The following is a 23,231-nucleotide window of genomic DNA, read 5'->3' on the forward strand; positions in this document are numbered from 1 at the left end:
CATTAGCCATTTTGATTCCAGTCAGTACCTGAAAACTTTTTGTAACTCATGCACCAGAATACCTGTGCATTTTGTCTCATACTGTGGTTACTGTTAAGGGTGGAATTGTAGACCACTCCCACTAGTGACTTTTTTCCTCTATCATCCCTCATCTTCACCCAAACTGATTCTACATCATGATCTCCTGAACAAAGATTATTACAAACCTTTGCAATAAATGTCTTCCTTGATTGACAATGCTTTTCCTTCACCTTTGCCTAACATCCTTGAATGCCACATGCTATTCAATATTTAGGATCCAATCCTTGTCATCATGAAGCCATGTTTCTGTAATGGCTATCAAATTGTATTTATTTATTTGATATGCAATATCAATTTTTTTACATTGTTATGAATGCTACATTAATTCAGTTAGTCTTTAGTTGTTGTTATCTTTTTAGCAGCTAATCGTGATAGTTAGTGCATTCCATGGTTCATTTTTCTCTCTGTCCCTTCCTTCAATTCTCTGACCCTGATTTCCCAGATTACTATTTTCCTCTCTTACCGTGTCTCTGCCCTTTAATAAAACACATCTTTGCACAACTGATCCCTTACCCTCACTACTTAGTTTAATCTTTTCTTTACTTCCCTAATTACAGTTCACAAATACACAGACTCCAGCCCAGTTCAAGTGCAGACCATACCAATGGTACAATGGTCATTTATTCATTGCTGGTTCCAATGACCCACAAACTGGAACCTACTTCACCCACATCATTCTTTCAGCCACATATTCATCTCTCTAACTTTACGTACTGAATTCTAATTTGCATGCGGGTTAATTAACGATCCAGAGACTAAAATCTTCGAAGATCTGCTTTTGAATTTTGTATCTAGCTTCTCATACACTCTATGCTGAAACTCCTTCCTAGTTCCACCTACATTGACCACAATCACTGGATCCTCCCCCTCCTGCTCCAAATTCCTCTACAATCCTGAGCAAATATGCCACGCTGTGACACTAACAAGACAATACAGCCATCTGAACTCTCATTCTTTACTTCAAAGAATGGCATCAATACACCTCACTACTTAGTAGAAAGTGAGGACTGCAGATGCTGGAGATCAGATCACTACACTCTTACCGAATACTGCATTCCTTGTACCCACAACATGCTCCCTGCAGTCCCTTCTCTTACACAGACAGGCTGAGAGAACATCAAAACTAATGGGCAAAAGCAGAAGCTGACACTCAAGTACTTTTGCTCTCTGGGTCCACTTACCTCAAGGCATTCTGATAATGAAATATAGGAAGATGGGAATACAAAATGCAGAGAGCAGTAGATTCTTTGGGCTTAACCTTCCCACATTTTGATCATGTCACTTTCACAGAGTTTTATGGAGAGTTTCCCTTTGTCAGACCAGGCAGCTTTTCTCATACATTTGTCCACTGGTGGCTTCATTAATGATGGATCCTCCACGATGCTCCTGTCAAACAATCTTGTGCTCAGCAGAAATGGAAGTCCTTTCTGGTGTCACAAATCCCATAATTAAACCCCAGTTTAAATACTGAAAACCAAACAATTGTCCTGTGTTATTCCATACGACATTCCATAATTTGGCACCCTATTTTACAAATAGTTACCCGGTGAATGGGTTGGAGGCGAAAAGGGACATCCTCTTTCCGCAGTACTACAACAGGAGATCATGGCATCAGAGGTTACCAGTCGGTCTGAAGTTGCCACTTGTGTTAGTGCAGTGTTCACAATCCAGAGAATTGCACAGTAATGTTGCAAGAAGCTTAATGACCCTTTCTGCTTCTCCATAAATGCCACCATCTTCTCTCCACTATCTCATGCTCATTCTAACTCTGCTATTGCATCTCACCAAGGCTCATGGCCTTCTACTCTCTATAGTATGCAACATTTTCTGTAAATAGCTTTCACTCATGTCATTACCTGACTACTAATGTTTTCTGCCCACTATGCTTCCTCCTCCCCCACTTGGGATACCTCATAAAGTTTCCTGACTGAGGATGAACCAGTCCCTTGACTTATTTCTTTGCAGCTTTCTGACTGAGTTGTCAGTAATCCCCAGGTTGGTTTCACTCAACCTGCAGGATTAACTGTTGCTCCATTCCAGCACTAGATGGACACAGAGCCTTGTACCCTGATCATACCAAGCATGCAAATGACCATATCAAACTCATGCACTGAAATCAAAGAATGGCCTTGACCGACTGTGGTGGCACCCTGACTAACCATTTCCCTATTGCTTGAACAAGGGACTAATTCCCATTAGATATGGCCATTTGGTTGAAGCATATGCAATGTGTTTGTCATATAAGCTGAGGTATGACACTGTCATAGAATGGTGCTATGTAGTAACATGTTGAAAGTGTGTTGCTGGAAAATCACAGCAAGTCAGGCAGCATTTGAGAAGCAGGAAAATCGATGTTTCAGGCCGGAGCCTTTCATCAGGAATTCCTGCAGCTCTGGCCCAAAACATCGATTTCCCTGCTCCAGGTGATGCCTGACCCACTGTGATTTTCCAGCAACACACTCTGATCTCCAGCATCTCCAGACCTCACTGCCTTCTATGTAGTAACATGTCTGCTCCCTTGACTGTCCATTTTTACTAAATATGAAAAAATACTTGGCTTGGTGACTGCATTAAATGGCAAAGTCAGGCAAAGATACTGTGTGTTCAACTAAGCGCAAATGTGTAAGTACTAAGAAAGTAAGCTAAGAGCCTTGAGAAGCACTCTATTTCAATGCTAGAGATGGGTGTCTGGCCCTACATGCTAAGTGGGCTGACAGTGGCATTGCAATGTAAGGTGCACTATTGAGTGCATTGCTGAAGTACTGCTATGGTGATGTAGTGAGGCTGGAGCTTTGCTAATACTGACTTCTGTACATATGCCCATTGCATTCCAGAAATAGCAAATATTCATTTTGAAACTCTGTTCTGCAAGAATTTTTTATATGGTCACCAATCAGCATGTGAACAAACAAGTAATTGCTGACCAACATTAGGGCAGTTCTATCTGTGAAGTACAAGATACCATAACTTTTTTGAACTTATTTCTAAAAAGAAGTAATATGTTGCATTCTAATTGTGCTTTTATGATATAAATTTCCTAGAATTTGGTAATCAACTTAAGAGAGAATTTAGGCTAGCCAATCTTACTATTTTGTACATTTCATCACCCACTAACATTGTTTTGTATGTGGTCTGTTTGGCAATTATTTAACAATTCTCGGAAAAGCAGTTCAATTCCACATGAAAATTGCATGATAACCATTTATCAAAGTCACTTATTCAAGCTATAGCATTAACATTGGCTACCATATAACACATACCACATAAAACTTTGTTTTGTAACAAAATCTAAATCTGTTAAAGTAACATTCTGTGGGTGGCTTAGTTGTCATTTTCTAAGCTCAGAAATATTCTTTCCCATCAGCCTATTCCAAATTCTCTCAAGATTTCTCTCACACCTAATATTAAGGACAAATTTGAGTAAAATATTGTGCAATATTGAGTGATTATATGATATCAAATAAGTCAAAATCTGAGAACTCCTTCTGTAATCATATTCTGGAAGTGCCTTTAAAGGAACGCAGCGAACAGACTCAACAATTCTTTTCCAAGGGCACTCTAGGAATAGCCAATAAATACCAGTCTTCATAGTGATGTCCTTTTTCCAAACAGTAAAAAATAAATTGACAGTAAACCATTTTTGAGCGTTTACTGCTCAGTTATTTGAGAATGTTATCTGTTTATGAATTGTCAGTAGTTCCATGTAAAGGCTGTCTTCCTTGTGCTACACTCCTTTCAGAGGCCTCAGTTGTTACAAAAGCTAATAATTAAATTTTGTTTAAACCTCAATAAAGATTGGAGAGAAAATGAACAAGGTGTGGCCATTGCAGCTTGATACTTGTTCTAAAAGCACTATTGACACAGAGGAGTAAAATTAGGTGAGTTTCACATAAACCACATAAAGTAGCTGGCACCAGACCAATTGGAGCCTAAATAGTGCCTGAATGAGTAATTATAGCAATTTAAACCCGTAGCTGAGGCAGCTAGAGTTGAAGTCTGTAAGTTATGATGACAGCAGAATTATAAGTAATTGTGGTGAATTTCCTCATTTCTATCTACAAGGAACTGAAGTACAAAGCTAAAAGCTTTTAAGACTGTCGCCTAGTATTATAATTACATGTAGTAAGATTCATAAACTATTTGCAGAGATTTCCATGTGAGAACCTCTCTGAAACGTAACACCCATAATAATTGCATTGTACTTATTCATTGGGATCCGTGTGGCTACCACTGAGACTTGTTGGTCAGGCTCTTCATCCCCAAGTAGGATTTTCTGGTCATCTGAAATTCTCTTTGCTAATCCAAATGAAGTTCCTTTTACATGAATTATATCAGAAACAGTGACCTAGAAATAAGGTAAAACATATGAAATATAATAATAGTTGAAAATTGTTCTGTCAAGAATGAATCAAAAAAATTATATATTTAAAGTAATTACAAATGCTAATGAATTGTATTAATATTTTAACAATTTCAAAATGTAATCAGGCTGCAGTGTCCAAACAAAATATAAAATATAACGTTTCTGCTAAGAAAAATGCCATGTGTTAATATATGATTTGTGTCCTTTACTATCTAAATTTTAAAATTCAATGAATTAACAGTTACTCTTGTTCACACATAGCCAGCTTGAAAAATACTGCTAAGGAAAGATTAGCAACTTGCACAGCTCTTGAATTGTTTATATCATTAACTGCTCAACATTTTGCCATTAATATTAATTTCCTTATCTGAAACTAAAGCATCTGGTGTCCTGCCTTCAGTTAATAAGTTAAAGTCAATGGTTAACGTTTGAAAGATGAATACCAGAAACTTTAAACAAAAAAACTGATGCCAAGTAATTCATGACCAGGATATTTAGAATGGCAAGGTTTCCCATTCCAGCACTGGAAGAGTTAGTGGCAATATTGGCCATTCCCTAGTTGGGGATGGGACATCCCACCCTCAGTCAGGATGATATCCAGCAACTACAGTGGACAGGAATGCATCTGCAAACAGTCCTATAGTCTGGCACTCTTGGAGTTTCAGGGCCAGTTAAGTAAGGAGATCTCATTGTGGTGATGGATGAGTCTCAGAGGGCTGCGCAGTGGGTAGGGATGGAGGTATTGGTAAAGAGGCAGAGGAGGGGGCACTCTCCAGGCAGACTTCATTAGACTTCATTAATATTGAAAAGAGGTTACTGATGGAAGCTCCTTCCCTCAGTCCAAATCCCACCTTGGGCATGAGCAATGCCATTTTCCCCTGGACTGAACTCTTCTTGCCAGTCTGAAATTTGAAGATGGGATGAAATGGTCAGTAAATTGTAATGAATTGGTCACTTCAGGGCCTCAGTTAGAACCAGGAAAAGTAGATTTCCCCAATCCCCTAAAATTCAAGTTTGCATAAAGATTTGTAGCTTGGGTGCCAGTTGTCACAGTTATGGGTACGTTCACCGAACTGGGAAGTTGATTTGAAGATAATTCGTCCCCTGTCTACGTGACATCTTCTGAGCTTTCCAGTCTCCTGTGAAGTGCTGCTGTACTGTGTCTTCTGGAATTAATTTGGTCCCATTCCTGCTACTTCCAGTTGCTGGTTCCAGTTGTTTGTTGCAGTGGCCAGTATATTGGGTCCCGATCTATGTTGATGGAGTGCGTGGATGAACTCCATGCTACTGGAAATTCTCCAGCTGTCCTCTGTTTGGCTTATCCTACATTCATTGCATTGTCCCAGTTGAATTTGTGGTCCTTCACCTCTGCCAACAAGGGAGAGCTGATCGTCACGTTTAGTGGCTAGTTGGTGTTCATGGAAGTGGATTGTTAATTGTCTGCCTGTTGGCCTATATAGGGTTTTGTGCAGTCTCTGCATGGAATCTTGTAAATTACATTTGTCTTGCACATGATGGGTATAGAGCCTTTTGTTCTGGTGAGTTGCCTGTGTGCGGTTGTCGGTTTACGGGCATGAATCCCAGTGGTCAGAGACATCTGGCTGTGAGCTCCAAAACATTTTTTAATGTCAGGAAGCGTTGCTTGTGAGTTAGGTCATGGCATGTTCTCAATGCATTGTTTGTCTGTTAGGCATCTGCGGTGAAGTTGTGGGGATATCGATTCTTGGTGAATACAGAGAAACCTCGATTATCCTAATGAGACGGGCGGGCTCTGTTTCATTCAGATAATAAATTATTCGGTTAATCGATTAAATGCCTTTCCTCTGAGGCTCGGAGTTTTTTTAAGTCTGCTCCTCATTCAGGAGACGAGGCAGCTGCATACCACATGTGAGCCCCCAACCCCAACCCGCCCCCTCCCCTGCTGCCCCCCAAACCCATCCAACAACAAGACTACTGCTGCTCCCTTTGTGGGGTAAATCTCCAAATAGCGTGCGTACACACACACACACACACACACACACACCTCTTTACTGCAACTTTTTGATTATCTGGGGCGGGGGGGGGTTAGGGTACAACCCTATGTAGAACTCCACGGAAAGTGTGGGCAGAGAGAGAGAGAGAGAGGGCAGGAGGTCAGTCATTTGGAAATGGTGCCTATTTAATCACTGCAAACTAAAGACGTGATCAGTGTTCTATCAGGACCTCGAGATCTCCTTCAGATAATCCAATATTCGGATAATTGATATTCAGGTAATCGAGGTTCCTCTGTACTCTGTAGAGGTTTCTTCTTCCTCCCTTTGTTACTTAGGTCGTGCTGCAGTGTGTTGTAGCCCTTTTAAACAGGATCCTAATGCATCTTCTCTTATGTGTGTTTGGGTGTTTGCTGTTGTAATTCAGGACCTGGTCAGTGTGTGTGGCTTTCCTGAACACTTCTGTGGTGCATTCACCATTCCGTGTTCTTTCTACCATCATATCTGGGAATGGGAATTGGTTGTTGGTTTCCTCCTCCCTCGTAAATCTGATCCCTGTGAGTATGTTGATAATCCAGTATGTGTTCTCAATTTCTGGTCTCTTAATGATAATGAAAGTGCCGTCCACGTATCTGATCCCCCTAAAATTGCAGGTAGCTTGGAACAGGTGCTGATGGGAAGGCCTTCTGAGGGATCCAATGAGCCTACCCAATGGCAAACTCACCAGTGGAAGGTAAATTTCTGCTCATACTATAAACATGCCTCAAAAAACAGTATTTTTCAAAGTCAGATCATATTGCTCGATGAAACAAAATAGTTCCTTCAAAAACAGTGATGTTTGAGAAATCAAACACAGAGCCAAACAGATTTCTGAAATGTATTGATATGAAAGATATGCAATTTACATTTTAAGCTAACATATCCAAATATATAATATTCTATACACCTATGTAATATTTCTATAAGTCCTAGACTAATATATTTCAATGATGAAATACATCATAATTTCTTACAGTGCTTAGTTTAATAGTCCAACATTTCCTGGAGTGAGATATCTCACGATTTAGCCCATCAGACTTTTTTTTCACTCAGCCCTCAGCTCAAAGATTTTTGCCATGGAATATGACTGGAAATGTGAACAGATAGCACCAGGCAAATTTAATGGGACAACAGAATATGAAATTAATAGAAACAAGAATCCATCTAATCAAAGAAATGGAAATAAAGATTGAGAAAGAGAGGGAATTAAAGTGAGCAAGGAAGAAAAATGAATAATGTTAAATTTTTAATTTCTCTGTTAAGAACAAACCCAAACCAATGGTGATTAGTCTGTTTAACAATTGATTTGCAAAGACAACAATTTCTCAAGACTTAATGGGGAGGTTGATAGCAAAATGCAATTTTCATGAGGCTAATGGTATGTGATACAAATCATCCAGACATTTGTAGTAATTTGCAACTCAGGTTATCTCTCCCTCACACAAATTACTGGACAATTTAAATACTAACATTTATGCGCCCAATAAATTCTCTATATTTTTCCAGTAGACTCTGGACTGTTATTTCAGCTTACTAAAATCTGTCCACCAAAAGAGGCCTTTATAGTCTTCTACTACTTCACAAGCTTTTTACAATGCAACAACTTTATTGATCAGTAATACAGTGGTGAAATATTTTGCTTTATACACTACAGAATTTTGTTTTCATTTAATCATGGAACATGGGTGTCACTGGCTAGGACAGTATTAATTGCCCATGATTAGATGTGGTTGTGTGCTGTATTCTTGAAGTACTGTAGTCCATTTGTTGTAAGTACACCCTCTGTTAGTGCTGCTGGGAGGGATTTCTAGGGTTTTGATGCAGCAACACTGAAGGAATGGTAATATATTTCTAAGTCTGGATGGTGAGCAACTTGGAGGGAAATTTACAGCTAGTGTTGTTTCATGTTGGAGGTGGCTAAAAGAATGCTTTCTCATGATTTCACCAGATCTTGCCACTGATGTAGGAGAACTCTACTGGAAGATTACTGTAATTATTGGAACCAGGTGGACCTTGTTGATGACAAGGTTCTTGATTGGGTTGTTAACCTGGGACAATCAGGAAAGCCCTGGTTGACCAATATAAGTAGAAGATTAGAATCTCCTCAGACGAGGACTAACTCGGAGCTGGCTGGCACGATGTACTGTGTACTAGTAAATAAAGGGTGACTTCGTGACAGGATTCTGGCCTCCGTGCAGTTATTTCAGTGGCTACGGGAGAAACTAGGTCATGCCTGAAGAACATTAACTTGCAACAGTCATCCTGGAGTCTAATGTCAAGAAAATCTCAGAGCTCAAAGTGGATGCAGCCTCAATACTGTTACTGCTGGGTCTGCCACTCACCCAGATACCCTGCTGAAGGGCCCATGATGCTACACTGAGGTGCATTCTCTAAAGGACAGCAGGATGAGCATAATCTCTCCAACTAAGCAGGAGTGGATGAAAAAAATGGAGTACATTCAACAGAGGGAGTATAGTCCCTCCAACATGGAAGAGGTGGGTACTGCAGATGCTGGAGATTAGAGTCAAGTTTAGAGTGGTGCTGGAAAGGCACAGCAGGTCAGGCAGCATCTGTGGAGCAGGAAAATCGATGTTTTGGTAAAAATGAATCTGATGAAGCTTTTCCTGCTCCTCGGATGCTACCTGACCTGCTGTACTTTCCCTCTAACATGGAGTTAGGTGCCAGAGGAGAATATAGGTTTCAGAAATTAAAACTGGTTTTAATCCTTACATTTTCTGGGTAACTATCCCCAAAATAAATCAGAATCTTCCAAAGCTCTGACTTGAGCTCAGAAGTAGAGCAGTTTAATGAGGGTTCCAGACTTGCTGCAGAAATTTAAACAACTCAAGTAATTTCCTCATTGTCAGTATACCAAGACTTCTAGGAGATCCCAAGGCACATCTTTCATGCTACATCTAGTCTCCATCTTGGACGATCTGGACCTGTATCTCTTTATCTCACCTCGAATCCTCTTGGTGCCCTAAACTTCTAATTTAAACTTAAAATAACACTTCCAAAAAAATGACTTAATGATGAACAAGAGCATACACAGAAATGTTAAAATTATATATTGGCAAAAGAAGCAATTGAGACAAAAAATAATATTTTTACACAGAGGAAGTTTATGATCTTGAATGTTTGCCTGAAAGTGTGGCAGAGGAAAATTACATTGTGGCCTTCAAAAGAGAACTGAATAATTATTGGAAGAGAAAGGATTTGCAGAGCTGTGGTTAAAAACACAGGGCAGTGGGACTAGGGGAATTGTTTGTGCAAAAAGCTGGTGTTGTAACCATTTTATGATTCAACGTAGAATGGTTTTTAAACCTACCTTTCCAGATAATTCAAGAATCTTTTCTACTTCCTCCTTGGTTAGAGTATCCTGAAATCTGTCTGGAACCTCAAAAGAAGTTTCTCTGGAAGGTGTCAGTTCCAGTGCTGAAGTAAGTGCTGATATAGATTTTGGCCTTTCCTCTGTTTCTGGAGGTGTCATTGAACTTTGCACAGTGCTGCCCGAAGCCTTTATGGTTCCTTCCTCCTTTTGGATTTTCTGTTTGATTTCCCTTAAAGATTCAATCTGAACATCAGAATGATTATTTGTAGATAAATTGTTTAACACTTAATAGGCAATTTTATGAATAGTTGGGAATCCTTGCACAGTTCATAACATAAATTTTGACAGACGCACTGAAGAGGCAGCTAGAGACTAAAGCTGTACAATTGCCCTCTCACTGTTCACCTTCAATTCCATCGTTTCAATTTTAGTCTGATACTTCTTTATTGAAGGATCTTTTAATTCAATGTATTTATTTCTCCCCCGACTATTTCATAAATCACTTTAGAACATACCATTAATTCCTTAAGAAAATGAAACTAACTCTACTTCTCTTTAGCCACCTTCTAAGATGCATTCAATATACAGATAAAGATTTTTCCCATAACGATGGTGTGTGCAATTCTTCCCTCTCTGGACATTGTGAGAAGAGTAACAGGAAGAAAAAAAAGAATTGTCCAGGAGAGTAACTTAACCCCTTCTTACCATCTGAGCAATTCTGTGTTCAAACAGAGGGTCAATAGACAACTTACTTGACTTGCTAGCAAATAAAACCCATCATGGTCATTAATGACCACTGAAAAGGCTTTAACTCACCACCTTCTTGACCACCTACACCTCAGTGAGAAAGGTGGCTAGTTTCTTGACTGGGAAACTGCCTGCAAAGTTGGAGGGGTGGCTTCAAATTGCCCCAACGAGGACAGGCAGGAGGCATACTGAAGTGGCAACGGTGAACAAGTGGATGGCTTCTGTAGGCAATTAACTTAGTCTTGCCTCTGACACTAATGATCCCATTTCACCATACCACCACCACCCCTCCCCCCCACAATTCCTAACCTGCAAGAAGGAAAGCTCTTTGTTGCTTGTACCCATTGAGCCATAGGCTTTGAACAGGGGACTTCAGCAACCAGGAGCTAGCAGTTTCTGGGCCACTCGCGTTGAGGCCTGTCACTCGGCTCATCTGCCGGCTCATAATGAGCTGTATGGTGGCTGGTCCAGTGAGTTTTCTTGCCAGTGAAGGTGACATGTTAGTTCTTTAGGCTCACCATCATACTTAGTAAATATACAGGAAAATTCTACCCAAAAGGAACAAGAGCAAATTATCTAACTTGTTGCATCTGTTCCACTTATTGTAAAGAGATCACGATTGATCTGCAACTTAACTCTGTGTTCTAGTCTTGTCCCCATATCTCTTAGCATTTTATGGATAACAAAAGTGTAATCAATTTCAAATTCAAAATTCACAATCTCGTAACATTGTAGAAACACTGACATTTTCAAACAACAGTTCCAATGCCTCAACAGCTTGAGGAAGCCCAGCAATAATCACTCCAAATTCTGATCGACTGAACCCAGCTCTAGTGCAGTCGCAGCCATTGCCATCATGACTACGTGAGCACCTCAGAGAGAGCTGCTCCAAGTAGCTCATGACATTCTGAGTCTCCTCAAAATTTCTCCAAGTCACTGCTGCTCGATAATTCCCCACTTTATCATGCTCATGCTCCCAGATCATCACAACATCCTCTTGGCCAAAATTCTGAAATGAAAGACCACACACACACAAAAAAACTCATAATACCTCAGCAGCCTTTTAAAGAGGTCCAAGGCGACATTCAGGACTGCAGGCTAATTTTAACCTTAGCTAACTTCACATGCAGCTCTGCCCCCTGCAGGACATGCAGCCAGTCAGCATTTAAGCTGGTCTGTAACAGCAAGCAGGAGATGATCAAGCAGCACAAAGTTTTCATGCTGTCTGTATCATGTCGACAGTGTAAGTAATCACATCATGTCACAAATGACCACAAGCAAGCCACATGCAATTTTTAGCCTAAAATTCCAAAGATCCACTTTCTAGATTCCCTCAATGCCATAGGATGCTATTTGAACCACTCTACACACTATTTAATCTATTAAGAATCATTTTTATTCACCTTTTGAATCTCCTCCCCCATCTATGGGGCACATCACTGACTGACGTGACCCGACTGAAACATAATCTTACTAGGTATAGGATCACAATAAAATCCCATATGTCAACAATTTGTTTATAAAATCCAGCCATGCAATTTGTGAATGTTTGTCAGTTTTACTGTCACCTTTCATAAACTATGGATTATTCCTTCATTTTTAAATTGAAAATAAAATGCTGTCAAACAACTGTATTTGTTTTATATAAAAAATATGCTGTTATAAAGTACCTTATGTCTGTGCTTTCGAGGTGTCCACTGAGAATCTGTCAGTGAAGCCTTCCATTCAGAGTGCAGCAATACCATATCACTCTCCTGTTTCTGCTCAGCTGTGATTTTCGTCATCTCCTTTAAAATAAAGCATTTTTTTGACTGACCAGTATTTTAACATTAATCTGATGTGCATACCTATAATGTAACAATAGTTCTTCAGATACCAAACACTAGAGGGCAGAAATGTCCCTGCCACTAATGCTCAAGACTTATGAAAATACTATTTCTGGATTAATTAAAAATTGAAGTTTATTTTCAATTCTTAAACCTCAGATGTGTATTTAAACACATGAAAATTAAGTTACGGAAATGGCAATCCAGAAACACTTAATTAAATATCATGCAAAAGCAAAAACGCTAGATGCTTGCAGGAATGTTCTGATTGATGTGTACCTGGCTGAAATATACAGAGTGAGTACAGCATGCCATCACCCAATGCCTTCTTTGACCTTGGAGGTCCTATTATCAGCCACACTGATATGAGTAAGGGCCCCTGATAGCCTGCCACAACTCACCAGTCAACCTCCTCAATCTTGCTTCCCTCTCCCACATCCCATCTCCACCAAAACCACCAGTTCCTCCACTACCATCAGCTCTATTTGAAGTAATCTACATTGCACATTCAAGGTGAGGTGCTTTTGACTTTCATTTATTGTTATAGAGTGAGTAGAAATATCATATACTGTTTTGTTGGAGGGCCTCTCAAAGATTGTTGGATTGAGAAGGAGGTTGTTGGTCACTTTTAAAGGAATTCAGTGAAGTTTAAAGACCTATGAGCAAGGATACGGCAATAAGTGTGGAGCTCATACTTATAATTCATCTTGGGTTTCAATGGGACACAGACTGCAAAGGGGAACCTCTGCACTAAGGGAAGAAGAGAGCTCTCAAAAGAAGACCATAGTCCCCAAAATATTCAAAGAACATTTTTTTTCTACTCCAGAATCAGCCAGTAGCATTTTCTGAGGCACCGAGCTGCAACCTCCACAAACCAGATCTCTAGTCACAGAGTACAGTGAGAATGGCACTGCCAATTCCTTTGAAAATTACTACATCTCTCAATTTTCATGCAGTTCAGTGACACTGTCAACATCACGGAACTGTTACAGCACAGATCGAAGGCATAAAATTCATTGTTTCCATGCCAGTGCTCCAATTGAGCAATTCAAATAACACCATTCCCCTGCTTTCTTCCTGTATTCTTGCACAATCTTTCTTTTTAGAAAATAATCCAAACTAGCCAATGCCACACTCTCAGGCAACACTTTCCAGATCTAAACCCACTTTCTGAATCAAAACATTCCCTCTTTTATCTTCATTGCTTCTTTTACCAATTATCTTAAACCTACATCCTCCTAATCGCAATCCCTCCACTAATGAGGACTTTATTTTCCCAATCTACGCTGGCTGGACTCCTGATTTTGAACACCTCTGGCAAATCTCCTCTGAACCTTTTCTTCTTTAAGGAAATAAGTCCCAGCTTCTCCAATTTATCTATATTATGCGAGTTCTCCATTCCTGGTTCCAAACGTAAAACACTGCAGATGCTGGAAATTTGAAATAAGAATGGAGAAAGCTGAAAATTTTCAACAGGTCTAGCAATATCTGTGGAGAGAAATTGAGTTAATGTTTCACATCTGCTTCAGAACTCTATAGATGCAGCATGGCCTGTTGAAATTTCAGTTTGTTTTATTCTTTTTTTCAACTCTTGGAACGACTCTCATGAATCTTTTCAGCATCCTTCCTACACCTTTATATCTTTTCCAGTGTGTTGTGACTGAACCTGGACTAAACCAGTATTTTATACAAACGTAACAAAATCTCTATGCTTTTGTAGCTCATGCCCCTATTAATAAAGCTGAGGATCACATATGATTTGTTAATCATGATGGACCAAGAAATAGCCATTTTTTAATGCAATAAGTGTATCTTCTTTAATTAAAAGCAGTTTGACAGTTTTGAGTACATACATTAAGTAACCAACTACAACAGTAACCAAATTGCAAATTTAAAACTTATGGTCTATCAAGCAAAGTTTCAATCTGGAATGAAACGTGTTGGGTGTTTTCATCAGCTACGATCATAACAATAGCATCAGCATTACACTCATCAATCCTTTTGTTTGCCTCTTCAAAATAGATCCCTTTAAAGAGTTAAACAAGATTTGATCTTGACATTCTGACTTTCCTCAATTAACTGACATTTGCCCAAGTGATTTGTCATGAATTATTGTTTTTAGAAGCTTCCCCACCGTCAGAGTTAAATTGACTGGCCTGCAATTGCTGGGCTTACCTGCACACTCTTTTGGGAACAAGAGTGTAACATTTGTAATACACATGTCTTCTCACATCATTCCCAAATCTAAGGAAAACTGGAAAATTATGACCTTTGCAATTTCCTCTTCACTTTCCTCAGTATCCCTGAATGCACTGGATGGGGTCCTGGTGTTTTATTAGTTTAAAATATGGACATCTGTCCAAGATCTCCTCCTTATCACTTCTAAACCCTTCAATTTAAGGACCAAAATCTGCCGTCCTCACCTGTCTAGCTATATGTGGCTCCAGACTCATGGTAAGGTGGCTGACTCTATATGCTGTCTGAAGTGGCCCCACAAGCCATTCATCTCAAAGGCATTTATGGAATAGAAAACAAAATTTGGCCTTTCCAACAATGTCCACATCATATGAAAGAATAAAGTAAAATTATTTCAATCATTTCACCTTTTAAATATGACCTGGATAAGATCTTCGTCCTTGATAAGGGCAGATAAAAAGTATTCCTGTAATACCTGATGGGTCCATGTGTAAATACTCTGTGTATTTTTATGATTGTTTCTTACAGCATGATCTGGTCCAACCAGAGGGCCAATAATATTGTTCAATGAGATGGGATGACCGAATAAACTTGTCATGGAGGCTTCCCAAGTAAGCACATCCATAATATGGTTGAATATTATGGTAACTTAAACATGGAATATTATTTTTGAACTCATGCTTCTCTCCCTCAAGGTGCATGCATACGTTATGGTCATTATGAGGAAATAAAAGTACAGTAGCAATGTGAGTTGGTGAATTCGGTGAAGGGCCAGTTCAATCTAGACGCAGTGGTAGAAATGCAAGGGGATAGTTCAGAATATGCTGCATAAATCGAAATATTCCAAAGAGAAAGAAAACTTCTAAGGGGTGCCACTGGCATCATTTGTTTATTTAAAGAAAAGATAGTCCCGAATGTCAAGAAGAAATATATATATGTAATTGTACAAGGATAGGTTGGCAATCAAAACATGGCAAAGAGTGACTAATTTATTTGGCTGAATTTTCTAAAGAGTAGCAATCTCACTCAGATTGACACTCTGTCACCTTTTTGTTCACAAGAAGAGAGATTAGTTAAGGGTGGGGTGGGGTCTGTATTTAATTATCTAATATTTTGTAAGTAACTATTTGGTTAATGTCATGAGACACCTCCTGAATTCTCCAATTTTAAATTAAAATTTTCAAAAGTTTCCAGAAAAAGGGGAATTCACAAAGTGAGAATTGGTTCTATACGAAGGTTAGTCTGGGGAATTAATAAGGAAAAATAAGAAAGTGGAAAATGAATTGAACATGTAGTTTACATCAGTCTTCCTCATAGGATATACACGTTAACAGCCCAGAATAAGATATACATCAGGAAATTGTAGGGAAGGAGAAGTGAAGAAATGTACAACCACCAAAGAAATGGTACTCAGCAAGTTTTTGTAGCTGGGGTCAGAAGGCTTGCATCCAGCAATCTTCAACTAACTTTCAAGTGCAATGGAAATTGAGTAAATATCACTTATTTGAAAAATTCCCTGGATTCAGGGAAAATTCCAATGGTTTAACAAATAGCAAATGCAACTTTTTCACTCAAAAAATGAGCGAGACCGAAACCACGGAATTGCAGACCAGTCAGCTTAATATCAGCCATAGGGAGAGTGCCTGAAGCTAATTATATAAAATCATCATTACAGGCCACTACAGATTCAAGATAATCAGGCAGATTCAATGTGGTCTAGTGAATGTAAAATCACATTTAGCCAACTTATTAGAGGTCTTTGGAGAAATAATATGGCTGTGAATAAAAGAAAACCAGTGAATATATTAAGATTTCCAAAGACATTGATAAAGTGTCATATCAAAGAAAACTAAACATCATGGAATGATGGTAACACATTGGGAGTCCTATAATATTAGGTAGCTAACAGGAAACAGAGGGTAGACAAACATATATTGGCAGAGTGTAGCAAGTGCTGCACCAGGGAGATCAGTGCTAGGGCCTCAAATTTTATAATTTGTATACAATGGCTTGGATGAAGAAGCCAAGGTATCATTGTTAAATTTACTCAAAGATAGGCAAAAGAAAGTATGTTGTGAAGAAGATATAAGGAAGCTATCAAAGGGATACAGCTAGGTTAAGAGAGTAGCCATGGATCTGGCAAATGGAGTATAATGTGAGAAAATACAACATTTCCATGTTGCCAAGGAAAACAAAAAGTGAGAGTATTTTCTGAATGGTTGACTGTAGAACTCTGAGCTTCAGTGGGATCTTGGTGCTCTAGTTGGAAAAGCTTTGTATGTAGGTACAACAAGTAATTGGGAAAGCTAATAGAATGTTATCATTTCTTGTTAGGGGAATTAAATACAAAAGTACAGAAGTCAGGCATCAGTTATTCTTTTTCAACTTGGGCACCACAACTGACAACAGCAAACATAGCCCTATCTCCCCTGCAAAGTCCACCTTTACAAACTTAGAACATAGAACATAGAACATAGATTGTTCCAGTGCAGTACAGGTCCTTCAGCCCTTGATGTTGCACCGACCAGCGAAATTAATCTGATCCATTATTATCCATAAGTATGTCCAATGCCCATTTAAAAGCCCTTAACATTGGCAAGTCTACTACTGTTGCAGGCAGGCCCTTTCACACCCCAACTACTCTCTGAGTAACGAAACTACCCCTGATATCCATCCTAAATCTATCACACCTCAATTTAAAGCAATGTCCCCTCCTGTCAGTGCTCACCATCCGAGAAAAAAAAGTCTCACTCTCCACCCGATCTAACCCTCTGATTATCTTATACACCTTGATTAACTCACCTCTCAACCTTCTTCTCTCCAACAAAAACAGCCTCAATCCCCTCAGCCTTTCCTCATAAGACCTTCCTTCCATACCAGGCAACATCCTAGTAAATCTCCTCTGAACATGTTCCAAAGCTTCCACATTGTTCCTATAATGCAGTGACCAGAACTGCAGGCAATACTGCAGTACTTCTGAATGCTTGTGCAAAGCTTTGAGAATTTTCTCAAAGAGTAGTCAAGCAACCGCCTCACAGACAATACGTTTACCATCCTTGGGTGTGTCCTCACCCACCAGTAGGTCTGGCCCAGCAGAGGTTGCACTATAGGTATATACTGTCAGGAAGAAATTCTTCTGGGAGATGTTAACATTCTGGACCCTATGATGTCTCATGGCATTAGGACACAAATAAGCAAGGAAACCTCCTGCTGACTATCCCCCTCTAGTCTTTGGAACTCTTTGCCAAAGAGAGCTGAAGGGACAGAGTCTTTGGATATATTTAAGGCTGAGATACATAGGTCCTGGATGAGTAGGGGAATTATGGCTTACGCAGAAAATTCAGGAAAGTGAACATGAGGAATGTTGGATCATCCGTGATCATATTGAATGACAGAGCTGGCTCGAGGGGCCAAATGACTTACTCCTGTTCATATTTCTGATGATGTTATGGTCTTATCATGTCAGCTGATGAATCAGTACTCTTCCATATTCAGCACCACTTGGAAGAACCACAGAATATGGCAAGGCTACAGAATTAGTCTGGAAAGAGCCTTCAATATCCACCACCAGCAGTAAGTCTATAGTACAACTATGGAACAAGCTGGTCAAGTTCTGACAGAAACAGCCACTAGAATGGGTCTGCAGGAGATAGTTATGGAATCAGCAAGAGGGAAAGACATACTTTCTGAGACCTCCCAGATGTATCTTTCGCAGATAAGTCCATGCATTACAGCACCAATAGGGGTGACCACCTCCACCACACCACTTCTAGAAGCAGCTACCACACATTGATGTCAGAGGCCTATGTATAAGGCTATAAGAACCAGGAGCAGGCGTAGGCCATCTGACCTCTTCAGACTGCTCTGCCATTCAATAAGAACATGGCTGATCTTTTTCTGGCCTAAGCTTCACTTACCTGCACTCTCACCATAACCCTTAATTCCTTTACTACTCAAAACATTATCTATCTTAGCTTTAAAAACATTTACTGAGGAAGCCTCAGCCACTGCATTGGGCAGGAAATTCCATAGATTCATAACCTTCTTGATGAAGGTCACAATACCACTATTCTAAATGGCACATGTTTGGAACAGACCACGGAACTCAAACTTCAGCTTCCTTTCGGCACTGTGGGCTATCAGTAGAAGCAGAATCTTATTCAACCACAATCTGTAAACTCGTTACTCAGCAAGTTCCTCAATCTACTGTGGTATCAAGCTGAGAAATCATCCCTGCCTCAAAGAAGACTGCAGGAGGGCATATCAGGAGCAGTACCTAGCATTTCTAAAAATGAGGTTTCAAGCTGGTGATGCGACAGCACAGGACAACTTTCATGTCAAACATCAAAAGTATCATGCAATAGGCAGGACTAAATATCCCACAACCAACAGATCAGATTTGAACTCTGCAGCCCTGCTACATCCGGCCATGAATGGTGGTAGACAATAAAACAACTAACAGGAGGAGGAGCCTCCACAAATATCTTCATTCTCAGCAAGTGTGAACAATCATAGAATGTCACTCAATCTCCAGCACACTGGAGTGCTTCCCTTATTTGAGAGCTGTGCCTCCAATCAATCCCTCCGATTCACAGGTTAAAAAATATTACAACTGGTTCCTTTTACAATATATTGCTCATTGTCTGCTCTGGTGTCTTGCATCTGACTGATTTCCATCCTGATGTCAACTATCCTTGAACCTAGTTCCCCTACGCACAATGTTAATTTCCGAGCCATCAATAAAAGTTTAAATATTTAACTATTTTTCTCAGTTAAAACTTTAATCCTCATTTTTTTGATACCAGCAGGAAAGCAATGCTTATTAAAATTCCTCATAAAAGAAGCCTTGAAAGCGAACAATGCATCATGGAAGTCATTTGACCTGATATTCACTCCAGGTTTGGGAAATTTATATTAGGGACACATTAGGACTATTTTTGACTCCCAGCATAATCTCAGAAGCAATCCCGATTTTCAATTGGCAGGCTACTAATTGGCTGCAACCCTATTTGCGTTCACATGTGGATAGGACTGCACAAGTGTAGGCAGCATTGAAACACATCACAAAACGCATTACTGTTGGTGCATCAATGGCGAATGAAAAAAGGCAAAGAGGGAAGGTGACCGAGAGAACCTCCTTGAGTCAGTGAGGGATAGGAATTAGGAATGAGGTCTTCTTTTTAGAGTGTGTCAGGAGAGGACCACCCCACCCCATGCCATTACCAAGTTGGGATTACTGAGACTGACAGCAGTCTGAAGTGTGGTCAGGAGGAACAGAAATGCTTCAATAACCTTAATCAGTCCAGCAGCATGATGTAATGTCAGACTCTGTTGATAGGCTCTGGGTGCTCACCCTCCAGCAGTCACACCAATTGAGGAGTCTGAGGATGTGTACTGCTTCTGAACATGGAAGGAATGTGTGCCCTGTGTGCCTACAAACCCCACTGCAAGGCCAAGAGCCATAGCACTATTGAAAACTGGCCAACATTGAGATAGCTTTCAATGAGAATGAGCCAATGTCATAAGCCACAGAGGTTGGCAGTGCATGCATGCAGAAAGACTTAAGAAACGGTACTGTCCCATCTGTACATCATCACTGCCATGGAGGGAAGAAACATAGAGGTAGCCAGGTGACTTCCCCAGAAACGAATCAGGGAAAGTGAGATGGGCATCCTTGCTTGGGTGTTTGAAAATATATTACAATGTGTAGATGAAGGAGTAAAGTTCACTCTATCCTGTCCAACAGGATCCAAAACACTCAGTGACATTGAGAAGCCACAAAGCCTTCTGCTCCCAAAGGTTAGTTATCTTTAGCTATTAATTGTAAACCCAGCAAGTTCTATGGTGGAGGAACACACTGGTGGCACTGGAGAAAGCTCTTGGGACATCACTTTATACCCACTGGCCCCAATTTCACTGCCACCAGGTTTAAGTTAAAGCTTGTGCTACTTTACCAAACAAGATCCAGGAATGACAGGGGGCCAGTCTTCACATTGGCTTCCTACAGGAGTTCCCCTTTAATTCTCTCTGCTCTCAGTATATCTCCATTTAAAATCAATCCCCAGATTTCAATGATGAATCTTTCAGTCAGTAATTCAAACAAATGTTATCTAAATTAGTTCTTCCCAAAGGTTCCTAAAATGAATCGGACTACAATATCATTATTGAATCTATAGTCTGAGCGTGTGATGCAGTATATAGCAACCTTTTCTAGTTCAACATCCAAAAACACTACAAAGACTAAGAAAGATATGGATGCCATGCATTTGTCACACAAATAAAATGGAGGGTTTTCTTTGTTGACAGAAAGAACGTTGATCTTGGTGCATTACTGGAACAATGAACAAAGATGAGTCATGGTTGAGGGAAGCTAATGAAAGACAGGATCTGGGCAAAGTATTAGGCAAGTTGAATTTTGTGATGTGATGTGGTGAAAGATGCAGTGATTAAGACATTGAACACAGGTGATAAAGTAATAGATAAGAGTGATAAATGGAATGTGGGGTGGGAGGAGTTTTAAAGTGCATAATATTGTGGGTGGTTTTGGCGATGCTTAAAAATTTGCAGTTTGAAACCTATTTCTAGGCTTAAAAAGGTCACCACATTTTCTCACGATTGTCCTCCTGGGAAAAGGTGGGCAAGGTAATCTGATGAGGAGACATCAGGGATAAATCGATTAACCTTCTTGCCAATGCGGGAATTAAGTCCTCAGCGTGTCCTGTTACCAATTCAGACTCTTAACTAGTTAATTAAAGCCTTCCGACCTGTTCTGTGCAGTGACCTCCCTGGGCTGTTTGAGGCAGATGTGGGCCTCAGTCTCAGCCGATCGGGAGCATAGATCAGAAATGGTAAGGGGTTGGCTGCTGAAAGACAGCCACTTCTCTTGCTTCCACACCTCCCTGATTCTCTCTCATCAATAGTCCCACCTAGCAATCATCTATAAGGTTGCCTACCTCTGAACAACCTCTGATTCACCAACAATTTCAGGCAGAACAAGCATTGCTGACCCAAAGAGTTGATCCAGTACAAAGCCCACTAGATGACCACATACCTGCCTGAGAGGGACACGATCTGTGGGCTTTCCCATTCACAGTGGTGGGCAGACCGTGCATTTGATATTCATCACCACTTAGAAGAAAACAAAGAAAAACCCACCCACGGTCTGATGCAACCCAAGCAAGCTCAGCTATGCAAAGAAATAAGCAAGTGAAGCAATCAAGGATCCTTCATTTCTTAAATATAAAAAGGGAGAAATTAATTTATACTTTTAATGATGCCACACAGATTTACATTAACTTTGTGAAGCAGCCACTACCCTATCATTGATGCTGCATTATACAAGTGAATGTGTAGCATCATCAGAAGCAGAACTAAATAAGCAGATTTCTCCATCATAAACGTTAACATTCTATTTCAGTAATAAATGTAGAATTGGAAGCAATGGTTATAACAAATTTGTATATGCAACAGGATAAGAATCAGGGTAAGGCAATTGTATACATTTGAATAAATAGATTTTACTACAGATTTTACTGCACTTCAAGATCTAGAGAGGAGGATGGAAAATTTAGGATATGATGGATAACTAAATGCAATTAACTTAGTAATGCTGTCTCAAAATAGAGCCTTCATGGTCTATGGAACCCGGCTATAAAATTAATACAGAGTAATGGAAAACCTTTAAGGTAAAGCTACAAATGTTAGCTTCAGGTGATAGCTACTGTTCTTTATATTTTAGTATCAGATGAATAGGAACTTCAAATTCATCAAAACTGCTATTTGGCACCGGTTTTGTTTGCAATCGATATTTCTGTCTTCAGGTGTAAAGAAGGCAGAAAAGCCAGTCTCACCTGAAATCAGATTACAACAATTCCAAATGCTGAAAAGAAGTATATTTCACACAGTTAACACAATAGACATTTCTTCCCTGAAATAAACTTTCAGTCTTGCTCTAGCAAACACAAAAAAACTTAAATAGAGCTAAACCCTATTAAACCGAAAATAATACTTTGTCAATCTAGTGATCAAGATTACTTAACAACAATTATGCAAACAAGTACTAAAGCCAACCTTCATTGCGCAAACCCCAACTTAAAATCATTAAATTAAACATAAGCACAACAAGAACTCCAAGCAGATAATTTCATGCATCTGTACTGATTTTAGTTTAGCATCACAGGTTTTCAACTGAACAAGTAACCCAGTTCTCTCCAAGAAATTCATCCAATTACAATATCAGCCAAGTAGCCTAAAGCTCACTTTCCATCTCTGCCCAACCTGACCAGCAGCAATGAATGTAAATCAGTTCAATAGTAATACTTTGCTATTGCTTCAACGCATGAATTACCACTTTGTTCCTCTCCCCATTTCCACTATCTAAAAATTAAATCTTTTAAACCTTCAAAATTCTTGTTGTTACTGATAGGAGCACAGTGCTCAGCTATGTTAGCACAAATATGTGGTGCATTTTAACCCTTATCTTCACCAGATTCTTGGTTTTATTTTTAATTCAAAGCACAATATAAAGCTGCTATTAAAATCGTTTAACTATTATTGGCAATTTATTTTTATTCTGATAATTGCACATTAGGCCCCATCTCAGTAAGAACAATTTTGTAACATAATCCAACTGTGAAGCTGGAATTCAGATCTTTATGTATGGACAGCACCAACATTGT

The 23,231-nt window shown here is 39.6% G+C and overlaps 1 protein-coding gene across 1 annotated transcript in view; it reads right to left on the minus strand.

The window, feature by feature from the left end:
- ttc6 (tetratricopeptide repeat domain 6) overlaps positions 1–23,231 on the minus strand; it is a 198,897-nt gene that overhangs the window by 163,125 nt on the left and 12,541 nt on the right. The window contains exons 2-6 of the mRNA XM_060828959.1: positions 12,202–12,318; positions 11,641–11,706; positions 11,277–11,540; positions 9,782–10,027; positions 4,284–4,426 (exon numbers count right to left, since the gene is read on the minus strand). Of these exons, the coding sequence (XP_060684942.1) occupies positions 4,284–4,426; positions 9,782–10,027; positions 11,277–11,540; positions 11,641–11,706; positions 12,202–12,318 (836 nt within the window). The remainder of the gene's footprint in view (positions 1–4,283; positions 4,427–9,781; positions 10,028–11,276; positions 11,541–11,640; positions 11,707–12,201; positions 12,319–23,231) is intronic.

This window comes from Hemiscyllium ocellatum, chromosome 8 (assembly GCF_020745735.1).
Source record: "Hemiscyllium ocellatum isolate sHemOce1 chromosome 8, sHemOce1.pat.X.cur, whole genome shotgun sequence".
In the NCBI taxonomy this organism is placed as follows: Eukaryota; Metazoa; Chordata; class Chondrichthyes; order Orectolobiformes; family Hemiscylliidae; genus Hemiscyllium; species Hemiscyllium ocellatum.